The 18,163-nt window shown below is 34.1% G+C and overlaps 1 protein-coding gene across 9 annotated transcripts in view; it reads right to left on the bottom strand.

Moving 5' to 3' along the window:
- Positions 1-18,163, bottom strand: part of LOC143681722 (NEDD4-binding protein 2-like 2) — a 75,605-nt gene that overhangs the window by 43,611 nt on the left and 13,831 nt on the right. For 6 of the 9 annotated variants that reach the window (XR_013174798.1, XM_077158995.1, XM_077158996.1 and 3 more), the window contains exons 4-6: positions 17,331-17,419; positions 16,878-16,954; positions 14,488-14,634 (exon numbers count right to left, since the gene is read on the bottom strand). Coding sequence is in view for 7 of the 9 variants with exons in the window: in XM_077158995.1 (XP_077015110.1) it covers positions 14,488-14,634; positions 16,878-16,954; positions 17,331-17,419 (313 nt within the window). In the remaining 2 variants the exon portion in view is untranslated. Of the gene's footprint in view, positions 1-8,199; positions 9,059-14,448; positions 14,635-16,877; positions 16,955-17,330; positions 17,420-18,163 lie in introns of those variants that run through there. The other 3 variants (XM_077158997.1, XR_013174799.1, XM_077158998.1) reach the window with 3 other exon arrangements.

Here is an 18,163-nt window from a genome sequence, read left to right on the forward strand (position 1 = left end):
CAAGTCCTCAAACTTAACCTCCAGCTTACTCTTAAATATACTGATTTCCTCGTGCCTATCCTTAGTCAACACTTTTGAAAAATACAAGACAAACCAGCATTCATTTAAAATGTTAGGAAATCACCATTTTTCTGAAATTTAATTCCCCAAGGAACCAATAAATTTCCCAATCTTCTAATGTCTTCTCAAGCAAATTCTCTGCTTCAAATACAGAAAATACTTATTTTTCCTGACAAGACCACACTGCAGCTTGCATATAATCCATTTACTAACAAGGTAAATGAGTTCAATATTCTAACGTAGAAACTCTAGTTCTATCAATTACATTTTCTCTTCTATTACAAACTAGTTTAATTGCCAACATTTGGTTAACTCTCTCCCTGATTCTTAAGTATATAGATAGATAGATAGATGGTAGATAGATAGATAGATAGATAGATAGATTGATTGATTGACTTTGGCATGGGCAGGCACCAGAAATCAAACTCTGGTCTCCAGCATGGCAGGCAAAAACTCTCGTCTACTAAGCTGCTGTGACCCGCCCTTCTAATTCATTTTCATTGCTAAAAAAATAATACATTGATAATATTACTTCACAGATACCCACTGCTCACTAAGAAAAAAATGTAAAGCTAAATGAAATTAATGTTATGTGATCATATAATAAACACAAAACCTAAAGCTTGGAATTTATATTGTCCAAAAAATCCTTAGTAACTGTTCAATCCAAATTGGCAGGAAATGCAATGTTCAATTCTTCTAAATTAGAGTAGGTTATCATTTTTCACCCTGCCTAAAATAGGAAAATACTTTCTCCAGTTCCCTCAACTGAGACATACTAAACTAAAGTTTCAACAGAGGTTTACACCCTTCAATCAGTGACTCAGAATCTGAAACAAAGCAATGCAGAGCCCAAGCAGAGAAAATGTCCAGGTTTGGAAATCTGCAATATGGAATTTCCTTTTTCATATCTTTGGGGTCTAGTCATCTCAGTGTTTCTCCTCATCCTACCTAACACATTTAGTTCACATGTAAATGAAATGGTGATTTACTAAGGATGCTTAAAACATTAAAAAAATAAATGCATTGTAAAAAAAACAAACCTTTTCACATATGCCCCCAAAAGACCTAACCCCCAAAACATGAAAAGGAACAAAATACTAAAACTGAATGACCTTCTGAAAACCATAAAGAAAAATGTCATATAGCTTGTTTAATTTTATTTCTTGCCCTAAGCCTGAAACATGGTATGTGATACACATGCAGGATTTCAATTGTACATCACCCCTGCTGCCTTAGGATTAAGCACTTTCAAAAAATGCTGTCTTAAACATCTTAAACTCCAGACAAATAAAATCATTTTTTCCTACACAGTATCTTTAGACCCAGCAGGTTTTCTTACCAGAAATTAATATGGCTAAAAGGAAAACCCATTAATATACTATGATTGAAAAAGGTTATCAATATCCCTTCATAACACAAATTAACACCTGTTTGTTAAGTCCCATTAATAGCTGGCACTATTACATGCGCCCTCACTTACTAAAACGTTTCAAGTTCTTAACATGTTTGACACATTTAAAACAATCACAGCTGTTGTTTTAAATTTAGCAACTACGTTTCTAAACTTTTTCAAATACGATTAAGAATTACCATGCCCTCAAAATTTTCAAAACTTAATGGCTTTCAGAGTACAAATTTAATTGCTCCAGCATGGGAGCTACTTATTGGCTCTATTTCAAATAGCTCCACAGAACTTTCTGAGTTCTCACATCTGCATTTTATAGTGTTTTTGTATCTTCTGATGTTTTCAGGCTGTCAGTTCTAATTTCTTATTTTCCTTTCTGGGACTGCCTCAGAAAGTTCTTTCACTGCTACCTGCTACAGGTAAAATACTTAGAAGAGAGAAACCATTTAACTACCCTTACTGGAATTTTGTACAGAAATGTAAGTTGCCTCAGAGAGCTTTAAAATGTACACATAGGGACTTGATTGTACAGAGCATTTGATATTTTAGCACATCAGAAACCTCTTTCGCACTTTAGAAATTTTAATCAAGTTCCAAAGTTCCTAAGAAAATGACTATTGAAGGAGTGAGCTGTTTCTGTATTTGTGTTTGGTGAGAAAGAGCAACACAAGACCTGAAACACAGTAGTCACATAGTTACATTTTCTTCTCACAATGACACAAAAGGGGCTTGAGTATGTACACCGAACGCTAACCCTGTCTGGAAAGGAGAATGTGAAGGGTGAGGAATGGAAAGGGCTTTTATGTTTGCGTACTTTTAGACCATGTTTGTATTTACATGTGTAATTTATACCCAGGTTTGTGTTTCCAAATGACAATGAAAGAGAGGCAGGTCACTTCCACATGCATGGAGGGTCAACTGTCCTCACTACGTGACTGTTAGGCATGCTTGCTCGTGTAGTCCTCTTGCCACAAATGGAACAGCTCCTACTTTCAAAAGCCATGCGTGCTAAATGAGGCCAAGCAACATGGTTTCAGATCATGCTTCAGAGCTCACCTACAGGTTTTTCACTTTTCTGCCTTTAGTTTACTTTTTGATTCACAACATATTCACATGTATTGCCCCTGGCATCATGATCCAGAAACTATAACCTTCGTGGATAGGCTGGCTGCATTCCTTGACCTCACCAGCAGCTTTAAGTTTTCTTATACTGTGCTTCAATGGAAAATGTGGAGTGTCTGGTGGTTGCAAGTCTATGGTCCGAGAGGTCAAAGAATGCCATTCCTCTGTGAACCTTGGGCTTTTGTTTCAAGACATGATTCATACCATATTTTCTGGCCTTCTTCCAGGCAGCACACAGCTTGACGACTTTGCTTTAGTTTTCACTTCTCTATCTGTCCAAGCATCACTGTGTTGTACATGTAGAAGGATTAGGTATTAACATTCAGTTCTGTCAGTGATAAAAGTCTTACCTCTGTATAGTACATTCATATTTTAAATTGATACATGACCTCAGAGTCTTCTTCAGACTTTTTTCATCAGTCAATTATCACCATAATCATCCAACAAAATAGTTCACTACTAACTCCTTTATGACTCTCTGAAGAACTAAGGATGCTGGGTTTTGCTGAGTTGGAATAACCCCCTTTACACTCCCAAATTACAGCAAACTCTCTTGTTAAGGTTTCTTTTTAAAATCTTAAATGGAACAAAAACGAGTGACTAAAAGTGAGAGCCTTCAAACAGGCTTCATACGGTTTTAATATTAAAAACAGGGTATCAACCTTCCTACAAATGCCTTAGAATCTCCTTGAATTTTTCTAGGAAGACAACGTGGCAACTATATCAAGGATTCAGCCATACTGACGCACTAGTAATAAACACTACAAGTTAATGTTACTCACGATTACACTTAATAGGAAGATTTTTTAATGCAATTTTATTGAGATACAGTCACACACCACAGAAACCATCTGAAGTATACAACCACTGGCTCACAGTAAGTGGTTAGATTTTTGTTATAGGAAAGAATGCCTGAAAGGCAGGAGTCATGGATCCTAGCTAGTCCTAATTCTTCAGCTGACAGTAGGAGGTTGACTTTCCTCCTTGGACCTCAATTTCCTCATCTATAAAATGTGTATTTTATAAAATCTATAAAATATCAACTGTTTACTACTGCTCTACAACAAGAGACGAACAAAAACAGAGAGCAAGTTTTTTAAAACTTTAATACCAATCTGACGGAGCAATTTTATATGTCTGTTGAACTTAATATTTGGCTTGGCTTTCAAAAATTTTCTTCTAGTAGTTCACTTTTTTTTTTTTAACTGTTCTTTACCAAAGTATCAGACTGATGAATTGGAAATTTTAAAAAACTTGTCATTCACCACAAATAGTTTCAGAAGTACATAACTAAATCAAACATGACTGTCATACTTCTGCTGAAGATTCTTAAAGGTATTTTCAGGGTCTCCTTGATCTGGCCCCCGAATACTTCTTTAGAGCTAAGTTCCCCCTGCGCGTGGCAAAGACTTCATCGGGTGACACATGGAGTGGAGCCTGAGGCAACAGGATTCCCAAGCCCCACCATCTCAGTTCCCAAGCCCCACCATCTCAGTAATTCTGGCTTCCACCTGTTGCTTCCCTAGTGCACCAATCACTTCTACTGTAACACAGCTACAGAGATTGTTTCAAGAAACAAGACTACAACTGATAGAAAAGGAGTAAAGCACTCTGATATGCGCTAGGCAAGATAATTCAAGGAGAAATCCTTGTTTTTTCTTCATACTGCCCACATTCTCAAGACTGCCAAATGTGAGACTTCTTCCTGGGCCTACTCAAAGTCAACCCCATTAGGCAGCAATTTCAATTTACACCCATCACACACACTTCAGACTATCCTTAGCCTATATGGCCTCCTATCTTCTACTCTCTACCTACTTGAGCTAAGCCCTAACAACCCGAGATAGAGTCACAGTAAATTGTGGAAATTTTCCAAGCTTATCCACTCCCATACCACTCCCCATGACCTATCTTCTGTCTTTTGAGGACAAACAAGGTAAAGCCCTTGTTCAGGTCAGAGAAGACAGAGGGAAAATTTCTGGTCCAACCCTGTACCATAAAAATCAGTCCAGGGGTGGCCATGGTGTCTTGCCTGACACGCCAGAGGGTTCAATTCCCGGTACCTGCCCATGCAGGGGTGGGGGGTGTGGTGGATCAATCAGTCCACCCCAACCCCCACCAAGAAACCATACAGCCAACAGTAAGTAAAACAAGCCTTGACCATACCAACACCATACATGACAATGGTCCAGGATCACCCTTCTATGCACACAACCTCACTCTCAGTTCCATCTCAGTTCCTGGCTCCTGACATTCTCGGCTCCCAGTACATCATGCCCTTGTCTCATATTTGTTGACTGAACTTAAGTCTCCCCAAGCATAATCCTTAGTGTTTTCTGAGACTTTCAGTCAGGACCTACTAGCATTTACTGTGGCTGCCTTGGGCAAGATTCCTCTGTGAGCTTCAGCCCTGGTGACCCACTATGGTTTCTGTTTCTCCGGTGGCTCAGCGCCCACAAGTGGAGCTTGCCTATGACCAAACACACATCTTTTTAATGTCTCATATCGATTCCATACCAGAGAAACTTACCACTAAGTTTTGCTTAGAAAGCTTCAGTGGCCAATTATTTAATTAGAAACTGATGAGCTGCTTTTTTTTCTTCTGTTTCCTTTCTCCACTGAATATTAACCCTTATCCCTATAAATGACCTCATATTTTTCTCTATTTCTAAATATTTGTTTTACTTCAATTTAAGTGTAGAAAATAATCTAAGGAGTCAAGATAAACAGTATGATGCTATTAAAAAATTCAGAATACCATCCTTTAAAAAAAATAAATGAGGTACCAATAATTACACCCTAAAATATTAAATGCCCTCTTCCCCTTTCTCTCCTGAACCTTGTGCTTGCTACTTTCATTATGCTTAACATTAAAGAAAAAAGGAAAACTTTTAAAAAAGAAAGAAATAGGGTCATGTTGTAGGGCAGGCTAACACAACTGCTGTGTGAACTAACCTTACCACGTTTGTCAGTAAACGTGGAAACAGAAACTTGATCAGATTGCACTAACAGTCCCTACAACATAGTTGAAGAAACAGTGCCTGCATTCAAGAAAGACAGACACATGCATCATCATAAACTGTTGTAAGCTTTCACAGGTTAACTCCTCACTAACCATGCTAATGAGGAACATGTATCTTTGATACATTTAATACCACACAATCAAATGTTATCCTCTAGACCTCTCTCAGCATTTTTAACTATGATAAAAGCCAACTGGTCTGTTGGTTTCCTTTTTTTTATCCATGATTACTATATATTAAAGGTAGAAGTGAAATCACCAAAATGCAAATAAAACCACAGACTTTCAAGGCTGAAACAAGTGCTCTTTCTACAAAAAAAAAGATTAAGTGTCCGGCGGGCCATGGTGGCTCAGCAGGCAGAGTTCTAGCCTGCCATACTGGGAACCTGGGTTTGATTCCCAGTGCCCCCAAGCAAAAAATAATAATGTCTTTTTACTTGAAATCAAGCTATGGAGACTTTCGAAAAATGTCCTAAGTAGGACAACCAAATAACCACAGAAAGGTTAAAGTAACTGAGATTAGTTACCTTGAAGAAGGCAAATAATGACTCAAAATATACTATCTGCAAATAAATAAAGGATAATTATATGTACCAGTACCAGCTTTATTGCTTAATAAAGATGTTTTCACACTGAAAAGAAATTCAAGCACTTGATTAAAAAAAAAAAGTTACATTAATGATCACAACCCTTTGGAAGAAAGGTTCTAAAAAAGATTATGAACTTTTTGTTGAACCACTTCAAGATTGGGATAAATATCTAAAGTATTTTTTCTCAGACTGTCAGGAATTGTGCAAAGCCTTAAGGCAAAAAAACAAGAAGATAATCTCTAAATGACAAAATAATGGTGATCAAAAGACTCAAGGTTGTGCTACTCATCTGAATTCTAGGGTTTAATTTCTTGATGATAAATCACAAATCTAAAAACTACTGATGAGGTTCAAAGTCCAGAGCAAAAAGCTCTGATTTGGCATTAGATTTGCCAACCGTAAATAAGTGAAACTTCCTTTCTGCTGGTCTCAGTATCAGACACAACAAATCTATCGAGCTCCACGTTTCTTATATTACAAACTGGTCCAGAAAGTTCTCTACTCAGATTAATGCCTTCTTGACTGTCCTCAGGAGAAGACTAGGCTAGTATCAACAAATATTTATTGTTTCTTGTTAAAGGAACAAGCTCCAGAGACACAGTAGTGATCAAGGAAGACAAGATTCCTTTTCTCACAGCACAAAACTCTTAAGGGTACTCTTCCTTAATATAGTACCCTGGCTTCTACTAGTCTTTAAACAGCAAAGAGAAGATGGAAGAAATACCAATTTCGACTTCTAAACCTCTAGTCCCAACAATTTCTTTCCAATTATCTCCCAGAATTTAATTTTCTTCTCACTCCTTTCTAATTAATTCAAAATGCCTAGCCCAGACCTCTTATCACATTTCCAATAAATATTTCAATAAACAATTCTAAATGAAATGTGTTAATCCACATTTTTGACAGTGTTAATTTCCACTATCTTCCTACAATCTCAATTGCCGCTGATAGCTTCAGCCGGGTCATGCGACTGGAGCACTGGGTGAGTTAGGGGGCGAGCTCGCGGGAAACAAACCTGGGTAAGCGGGACCTAGCCGTCTCAGCTAGGGGACTAAAGGACTTGAGCCAGAGGCCAATTAATCAGCACAAAGCTTTTTTATTGTTACATCGTAAGAGCTTAGGTACCGAAGCGGCTCAAGTATGCTAAAGACCCCGAGGTTAGGAGAGCTCTGGTTAAGTATTGGTTAGGAGGGGGAGGGAGCAGGGGCGTGGGCAAGAGGGGTAAGGGGTCAATTACACAAGCTTAGAGACAGTTACTAGGCTGAGGGCTAAGGTTAGGTATAGAGAAGTGAAGCAAATAACAGGGAGGCTTACGGTTTAGTGGTGAGCTATGGAGATGGGCGGTTTACGACAAGAGGGGGAAGGGGGAATGGTGAGCTAGGTTACAGACATGAGAGGCAGGGAGAGAATACAGAAATGATTAAAAAGATTTTTTAAGTATGGCTAGGCTCCAATCCCTGAGAAATATGCCACACTCAATCACATTATATACTGCTTTCTAGTGTACTGAACTGAAACTATTTTAATCAATACATGAAATCAATGTCATTTCTTCTTTCACGAAGTCCTTCCTATTCTAACAAAAAAAAAAAAAACACTTCTGGTTTGACATTCTTTAACAAAGGGAAAAACCACAAGGAATTAGTAAAATTAATAAAAATCAAACACGATGAGTCCTTCAATTTTAACTTAATCAGAACAATTTAAAGCAAATATCCAAGACTAAGAAACAATTCTTCTTCTGTACTTGAGACTTTCTTTGTAGAATCAAATTAATTCGATAATTATTTATGAAGCAAACATAAGTAGCTGGCCACTTTATTTTTCTTCAATTTAGGAAAACTAGTTTAAAATATCATGAAATAAAAAGGATGTTCCTAATTATTATGAAAAAAACTTTATTTTTACAGAAATTTAGAAAATGAACATAATTTCCATGACATTTACTATTAACACACTTAAGAAATAAGTTATCATAAAATAAAAATAAATAAAACCACCCACAAAATATTAACCTACTTGAGGATATAGAGCCTGAAATTAATCAGCAAAACAAACAGATAGCTTATGTAGTATAACAATTCATTTATTAAATAAACACTACACATCTTATAGGCTAATATCAGGAAAAAAAAGGAAATATATTTTAAACATTTAAGCAAAATAGTATATGCAAACAATTCAATGAAAAGATGTTGCTAAGAAGTCTATCAATTATATCAATGTATAATTCGTAAGAAATATTTAAACATTAAATGGTATAACTTTTCTACTTTCAATCTTGACTTTAAAACATAGCATTCTAAATGGTTACTTACGGATTTCTTCACTCAACTTCATTGAGAAGTCAATATACCTAATAAACCCTATAAATTAAAAAAATACATTCAACTCTTCAATGGAATTTCTTTCCCATCTTGAAAACAATTAAATTAAAAAAATAATAATAATGACTATGTGGCTTAAAAGATAATACAGGACAAGTGGAGAAAGCATGTCTGACCTGGATTTGAATCCCATTCCATCGCTTCTTAAAGAAATTATATTGGTAAATCTACCTGCTTAAAATTTTTTTTCTCTTTATTAAAACCCTTGTAGAAGTGTTATAAAAATTTAGAAACTGTAACAATCACATATACAGTAGGGACTAGCACACAACAGGCATTAAAAAATGACAACTATTTAAATGAACAGCATTAAATTAAGGCTTGTTGCTATTAACATTCCAGGGTAATACTGAGGAATATGAAGAACCAATTGTAAAAGTTTAATCTGAAAGTTACCAGCTTTTCTTCAAAATCATTCTGTTCTTCAAAACACAGCAACACTCCAACACAAGATCAGTAATGGTGAATTCTAAAAGGAAATGTGTTCAACCACTACTTATCAACTAATATCAACGTGATAAGTAAACAAGAGTGCTACACCATCTAAAACCTTTGCAGAATAAAAAAATGTTTTCCTCAAATCTTACACCCAAGTACTATGCCACGTTTATGGGATTCTTAATCAATAAAAGTAACATACACCAATACATTTTTATAAATCTTTCCAAGCATTTTCAAAGTTCTACCTAAAAACCAGGGTGACAAAGCTAACTATGGAGCTATGTTTTCTAAGCTTAACTGGGTTATATAAAGTTCATAAGGAACAAGGAGTTGAGTAGAACACAGGAGGGAAAAAGAGATTACCTCCAGTTTAGTCAGTCCCTTGCCATCCCATTATCTTCATTAAAAATGTTAGGTTGTAACAGGATAGCTGTGCAGAAAATGAATAGAAGATGAAGAAAGAAAACATGTACAGGAAAAAACTGAGAAACAAGAAACATGATTTCTAAGATAGAAAAAAAGAATAAAGGAAGAGGAAGAACCCACAATCACTTCTCAAATGAAATTTTTTCAAAGAAGTTCAGAATTACAATTGAAAAGATAACAAGGCTGTATGACTATTATAATTATCACTAACTATAGAACTTTTCCTAAGGGTAAAACCTTAATTTTACATGTTTCATTTGAAAATATAAAACTGCAAAAACACAATTAATTCAAATTAAAAAGTGTATTTCAATGGATTCTGCTGAACATGAATGTAATTTTAACCAGGAATGAATAGATTATTACTTATTGTCTTTAGCTGAGAAGCAAAAAGTCCACAGCTCCTCTCAAAATATCTCATTATTCTCGTTGATGTACAAAGTTTCGATTTAAAACAAAACACAACAATAATTAACAACTGCAACAGCACTCCTAGATGAAGGCTTCAGTTGCTTACTGAAGTATTGTTGCTAAAATGAGGGTGTCTAGTTCTAAGATAAAGGGTCAGACCATGGTTCAATAAAATAACCTATTTTATTCATACTTTATACTTAAATCTAAGATATCTTATAGAAGTTAATGGAGTCTGTACAGGGAAATGTGTTATAATATTTAGTTGTTGCAATTATCAAATCAAGAATGTGACATGGTTATTGTTCAGGGATCAAAATTTGTTAGGAGGAAAGAGAAAAAAATCATTTCTAATTTAAATGACTAAAATACAGTTGCACTAAATGTATCAAAAACGTCAATTAAAACCTTCCAACAGATACACAGCCTGAGCTTCTAGAACTGAGAGTAACTCTAGATTTACTCTTGTGGCTCTTTTTTCAGTATACTTGTGCTCCTTCCCCTTGTTTCTGTGCATAATAAGACTGTGACAGTAATATTAAGAACGTCCATAATTATACTCAAAATTACTGCTTACACATGTATATTCTAATACAAAATTGTGCCACTTGGTATAGCCAACATACACATACTGAATATAAACTGAAACCATTCAATTACAAGTTTTCTGAACTGAGTTGTAGAAAACTATAATTAGAAACTTTTCAAGGTTTGAGCTGAAATTTATAAACAATGCAAAAGTGAAAATTTCTTAGAAATATGGCAATTTGAATCAAATGAACTGAATCAATTTAAATATTGCATTGCAAAGTGAAAAAGGGATTTAAAAAAATCCCAAGATAATCACTAATTCCTCCTCTTTCAAAGTCAAACTTAATACTACTCCTTACCATTCAAGAAGAAAAATCTAGTGTGTGCGCATGTGTGTGTATATGAAGACTAGCTGTTTTAATACAACTTAATTTAAAAAATAATTGGTGTGCCAATTTTCTTTATTTTGTAAAGAGAAATAAAACCATTAAATAGGATACTCAATACCTTAACACAATGTCTCCTTTCTGGTCAATTTATGTGGGCACAACTCAAAAATTTTAATTAAAAAAATTTATTTATAAACCACAACATAAAACTTACTCTAAAAATATCACTAACTCAATCTACTCCTTCTCTTTCCACCAAATAATTTTTTTTGAATGGTCATTCTTTAACTAAACTAAATAATATTTTGTTACAATTCTAAGCACAGCAGCATTACTTTGAGTTTTAGATACAATACTCTTCAGGCCTAATAAATGGATTTCCAGTTACTGCATTTGCAAAGTTTACAATACTACATTAAACTTCAATAAAGGCTGGCAAATCTACTTGGTCAAGGCACTGATACATTAATAAGTATATTTCTTCAATATTCTCCAGTGAGCACAAGGGCAATTATTTTCTTTAAAAATACTTAGAAAGTCAGTCTCAGAATACCAGTCAAAAAATTTGAGCATAGTCTAGACAAACATTTTACATCTTCGAAAAACTTTTTCAAAACGTATCTATATGTAAAATTATAAAATCCCAGCCTATATTAATTAGACAAGAGATAAACAAATCTCAAATACTTAAATCTACTCTATCACTCCAAGAAAATAGAATCCAATCTTTTATAAAAAACTGTACTTTTAGATATAAAACATTAAAAAGCTAACATTTTATTTTAGAAAGATGAATACTGAAAATAACGATTATTTATTTAAAAACCAGTACCAAAATTTCAACTTAATTATCACACAAGTATATTTACTAACAGGATATGGCATACAGAAAACTATAAATCCACTTGTCAAAAAGGAAAAGTAAGTTTTACATCAACCCCATGAAAAAACAATTAAATATAACTGAATTTTACTGACTCAAACTAGAAGCTATTCTCTTTAACTATGAAATATTCTTAGTTAAATATGATGACTAATGCCCATTTTATTCTGTGATTGAGGCCACCTCAGAATGGGAGATAGAGGTGAATTTATTCCATTAAAAGCATCTGAGCTGGGCGGGCCGCGGTGGCTCAGCGGGCAAAGTGCTTGCCTGCCATGCCGGAGGACCTCGGTTCGATTCCCGGCCCCAGCCCATGTAAAAAACAAACAAACAAACAAAATACAATAAAACAAGAAAATGTTTAAAGATGTTTCCCTTCCTTCCATCCTTCCTTCCTTCTCTCTGTCTTTCCTTCCCTTCCTCCCTCTCTCTTTAAAAAAAAAAAAAAAAAAAAAAAAGCATCTGAGCTGAAATTTTGATGAAAAATCTTGATAAATTTCCTACTTTATACTTTTTAACGCTAAGCATGACTTATAATAGCGATTTTAGCTACCATCTTTACATTGCATATTCATCCCTCCATTCTATTACTGTTCAAAAAAATAAAATCAGCCAAAATGCAACGGGAAATCATTAATTTTCTACCTTACAAAAAAAAAGAACTTTAAAGTCTTCCAAAATGTTAACTTATTTCCCTGCCTCTACAAGAACTTATAATTTTAAAAAAATTGGTAATGATTAATTAATGATCTCTGAATGATTATTATTTAGCACAACAGAATTTTTAGGAGATGAAGTTGAAGCCATAAAAAAGATCTAGACATTTAGTTTACATTTAATCTCTAACATCAACATGTTTACTCTTAATTTGTTTCTTCCAAAGGCAATCTTTTACTCCTCAAAATAAATCTGGTGAATTAAGAGCTTGGTTTTCAAAACACCATGGATCTACAGTACTATTATTCCTATAAAACGATATTTTATAGATAGAAGGAAAGGGACACAGTATATTCAATACCTGCTTCCTGTGTCCTATTATTAGCTCCTCTTGTAGTATTTTTAAAATGTGCTAATTATCAGTGAAATACTGGGAAAATAAGAAATACTACTCTGAAACAAAAGACGACAGGAAAATAGTGAATGGAGATGTGTGTATGTATATATAAACATATATATATACTTTTATACACAAAACATGAGTTAGCATATTTCCACATCATACTTAGTAAAGATGAACAAATATATGCAAACATAAATGTGTTCAACAAGACAAACAAGGTAATGCCCCTTTCAAATGAAACAGCACTGAAAACTACAAATAGACGATTCTTACCTCCCTAAAGGCCAGGTAATGAAGACCTTGGTGAGACTACTTTAAGTGGTTTGAGTCTCACAACTTAAAAATTAATATAAAGATTTGGGAGAAGATATAAAGTTAAGTTGAAAAGAACAGCAAAGGCTTTAAAATAACACATGAAGAAATATTATGGCATTCAAGACGGGCTGGTTTAGGCAAAAGAAAGTTTGAAGGCCACAAATACGTCACATTAGACATGCAAAGGATTATAACAATTATTTTTTTAGCGTTTAATTAGCTGCGTTTTCCTAGAACAGTACATCAAAACAGAGCTTAAAGAAATATTTCCTGTAAAACTGGGAATAAAGGAATATACGAGGGGGTAGAGTGCAAACAGAAATGCTTAATTACCTAAGATAATCTAAATAGAGCTCTGTCTGAAGGCAAAGGGATAAATTACAGGACCTCTGATGTGAATTCTGCCTCAGAGTTATAATTTTAAGTGAAGGAACACAATATAAAAACGAAACTACCCAGTGAAAGAAATATAGTTGGCTCTATAGACAAATTAAAGCCAGGAAAAAAAAATTTCCAACACATCAAATCTTCTTATCACTAAAGCTAAACAACTGCCCAAACATTTTTTTTATATCAGAATTATACCTCATTAAACTGAACAGAGAGAAGTGTTAAATTAGATATGGCTTGAGCTTTGTCTAACTTCTTAGTGACTTCACTCTTCATCCCCTATGTGTTGGGGGTGGGGTTGGGAGCAGAGCAGAGAAGATGGGTGATAAGGTGGATATATTATATGATTTTACATATATGATGGAGAAAACTCCGCTGATGAATGACACATCTACTGCAAACCATCTGCTGGGTAACTGTGTCTGAGCTAAGTGTTTTAAGATAACTTTTTAAATGCACATTTTCTTTAACAGATATTTTTAACTACAATTTAATCTGTAGTTAAACAGATATTTTTAGTTTACAATTTACAGATTAAATTGTAGTTAAAAATATCTGTCACCCAGACGAAACTGCTAACCTGTATAATGAATAGGGAAATCAACAAAGTTAGTATTTATTGCATATTTAAGGTAGTCAAGGAAAAATAATAAAGCTTTATGGTAAGGAGATATAGGTATGAACTACAAAAAACTCAACGATATCTACATATATTTAAAATAAGTTTAAAATTCAATTGTAGAAAAACATTCTAGTTTCTATCCACTATACTCAGGTGTTTTCATAAAACTGAACATATTATAATGAAAGATTATAGAAAGCATTTAAAATACAATTTTATATCATTTTTATTTACATTTTAAAATTTAAACAACTTGCTGGGAAAATCTTTGTGAGGCAATATAGTCATTTTATTTGAAACTACTTAATTGTCAAGACAGGCTCGCCAATTTTTTTCAAGGGCAAGCAACAAATGTGTTAGTTGAAAAAGGCCAACTTAATGATCATTTGTGACATCGACTTGGTCAAGTGAACCTAGAGAGCCTCCCCACCTCTGTCTCCACTGTGGAGGAGGAGGTCTCTGTGTGCCTTTGTGTGGCGGTTCCACTGAATTCATGACAATAGAGATGGACATTTGATATTCATAACGATCCAACATCTGAGCAATCTTCTGTCGAGACACACCATGTTTGTTCCTCCTACCAAAAAAGAAAAGGATTTTAAACTTTTATTTAGAATATATAGAATTAGAGGCTAAACCATTTTAGAGTAACAGAATAAATTCTAAATTATATTTTGTACATAAACACTAAAAAACATATCATTTATCCACATTTTGTAGCAAAAATTGACATTGGTTCTCACAGTATTTAATGATTTTTTTTTTTTACAGGCTTAAGAATACCACAAATTGGGCACACCACAGTGGCTCAGCAGGCAGCATTCTCTCGCCTGCCATGCCAGAAACCCGGGTTCAATTCCTGGTGCCTGTCCTTGTAAGGAAAAAAAAAAGAATACCACAAATCACAGGAAAAGTGTTAACTAAATAATATACCTCCTTTACACAGAACATCTACTTACTGAACCGTTGAGCATATTTCCCACTTTTAATAACAAAATCAAAGATTATAAGACACTTATTTGAGAACTACAGAAAAATCTAGTAAGCACAATGTTGAGTGAAAGAAACCAAACACAAAAATACAGTGTAAGGTTTTATTGACATAAAGTTTGAAAAATGCAAAATTAAAATATGGTTTAAGGCAAAAGACAGTACGGTAACATGATAAAGTGATTATCCAGTCAAAGAAGTGGTAACTTTCAGAGAGTGAAAGAAAGTCATGACTGGGAAAAGCAAGTGATGACGTGCAAGCAGTTTCCGAGGTGCCAGAAAGGCTTTCATGATGTGGGCAATGAAGTATATTTTTTAATAAGAAATTGTTAAGTTGCATATTTATATTTAATGCCCTTTTCTTAATGTGTGTGTGTGTGTATATATATATATATGTATGTATATACATATACATATTATATATAAGAATTTATTTTACCCTAATACTGTTTGTAAATTGACTTGGACAGAACAATATAATCAACAGCATATTTAATATTTAGTATCATAGTTTTTGATTTACTAAAGCTAATTCCTTTTTCCCTAGAAAATGGTCACAAAAGAAAAGTTTACTAGTCAAAACTATCAATGTGTAAGCTCAAAATGAAAAGAGAAAGCAAAAAAAGAGACCAAAAACAAAAGATCTGAGATTGAAAATTGGCAAGATATGACTAAATACACAAGATACCAAATTGATGATTCAACTGATTGTTCTTAAAAAAATCTGTCATATCCATGCTAGGTATCAGTCGTATTGGAGCCTATGCACAGAACAGCCTGAAAGAGGAAGAGTGCAAACTGAGGTGGGAGGAAAAACTGGTTTAAAAAAAGGGTCAAGTGTGATGGTTGCACAATTCTATACAATATACTGAAAGCCATATAAATCATAAAAGTGTAAAACCCATCCCACTCTGGGTGAATTATATGGTATATGAATTACATCAAGGCTATTACCAAAAAACGTGGCAGAGGGAAGTGAAAGTGAAGAAAAGAATCACAGTCTGGAAAAGTCATGACATGAGGAGAAAGAAGATAACACCTGTACACAATCCCTTATCACAAATTCTGTAATCTAATTACAGAATTAGATTACAGATTCTAATCTAATAATCTTTGCTGATTCAAGTGGCAGCAAAGTCTAATCAGACTTGTACTCATTTGGCAGCACACCCTACCTTGAACTGAGACTGGATTATTTAGAATTTTTCTTACCTAATCTAGCATGATTTATGAAGAAGAATTAAGATGTTTGATTATGACATGCTGCCCCAAACTCTGCTAGGGGTGTTAGGTTAGATATGGTAGTATGTTCTATATACTTTCTAAATCCAAAAAAATATGAATTCCAAAATTGATCCCAAGGGTCTTGGTTATGGGATTATGGGCCTGACTAGTAAAGATAGAAAAGAGGGAACAAGATGAAATAACCAGGTAGTTTAGTAGAAAAAAGGCAATGGGGGAAAGAAAAAAAAAAGGCAATGGGGCCTAAAAGGGGGAAGGAGATTAATTTGAAAGGGTAGTGCAGAGTTGGCCTAGCTAAAAACCAGAGGGAAAAGTCTTACTTTTTTCCCCTCAAAGCTTTGTGGATTTCTACTATCATTCAAGAAGCTGTGAAACAAGAGGAATTCACATAAGAAAAAGAAACACACATTTAACAAGGAAAATTTTATAACCTTTAATGAGATGAGATTTCTCAAACACAAAAAGTAAGCAGCAGTAGTCTCTACTCACAAGCTGGAACGGCAGGACAAGCTTAAGCTAGCAAACAAACTGACCATGTAGAGGAGAAAATAAAAAGACAAAGGTTTGATAAATATGTGAGTGCCTTACTTTTCTAATTCTTCAGGATCAAATTTCCACCAAGTTTCAGGTTCATGAAACTCTACCCTGTATCCTTTTCCTATGGCCTACACAAAGAGAAGGAAGAAAAAAAACCCAGAGAATACTTCTTAAAGTATAAAGAAGGCAGACATATAAATTTCATTTAGACAGTACTTTTAAATTTGCTCAACCAATAAAATTTTTACTTTATAAAGTAATATGGTTTGTATAAATTTTCACATCACTTAACTGGACAGATTTCAATTACTGTTCTCAAGTCCAGGTAAAACTAACAAGATAAGCATATTCCTTAGTAAGCATCACTCCCAATTTAAAAAAATTAAAGCAAACCAACAAACCTCTTTAGAAACAAGAACGTTTACTAAAAACCAAAGCAACCAAAATTTCAGATTATGAAAAATTTGATTAGAATAAAATAATTCTCTCATCTCTCATATTTACCATTTCCACATATGGTTTCATTTCCCAAGCTTGTGTATTAGTGTTGTCTATTATAACTGGAGATCTCCCCTGATCAATAGCTTGTTTTGCTGAAATTTAAAAAAAAACAATAAATTAAAAGAACAAAAAATACATAGAGAACTATTAGAATAAATGTATGCATAAAATAAAATCTAAACTTTAAGAAATTTTCTGCATCACTGTACATAAAACCAAAACTGTACAATCTCTTGAATCAGTACCATGAAAAAAAGGACTCTATTATATTATAAAAGAATTTAGGGACACAACCACATGCAATACTTGTTCTCTGTATCGGGTGCTGGTTTTGCCAAACTAGCTATAAAGGACAATTTGGAGACATATATAATCTCATTTAGGCAAAAATAAAGGTCTGGGAAGATTTATTCTAAGACATTAAAAGTTGTCATCTGTAGATGGTAGGAATATCTGTATCTTATGTTTACCTTTTTTTTTTCCAATGTATTAATAAGAAAGGCTTATTTTTTTAAAAAAAAAGAGAAAGATATTATGCATTTGTCACCACTTAGAAAATTTTATATACAAAGTGGCTAAATAAAGTATCACAGTTCAGGTGAATGCATATTTCTTAGGATTATGGTTCTCAAACTGGGAGCTGAGAAAGGGACTTTTCTAAGCTCTCTCCCTATGCCAATGCCATCTCTTCTCCCATAAGGTAAGAATCACTGCCACAATGAACCACTATTCATGACAGGAGTGTGTGGCCCTTTTAGGTGTACCAGAAAAAATAATTAAGAACCTCTGGTAAAAATTAAAAGGCTGAGGCAAAATACAGTCATATGGAAGTTCTC

The sequence above is a fragment of the Tamandua tetradactyla genome, chromosome 4 (genome assembly GCF_023851605.1).
Source record: "Tamandua tetradactyla isolate mTamTet1 chromosome 4, mTamTet1.pri, whole genome shotgun sequence".
Classification (NCBI taxonomy): domain Eukaryota; kingdom Metazoa; phylum Chordata; class Mammalia; order Pilosa; family Myrmecophagidae; genus Tamandua; species Tamandua tetradactyla.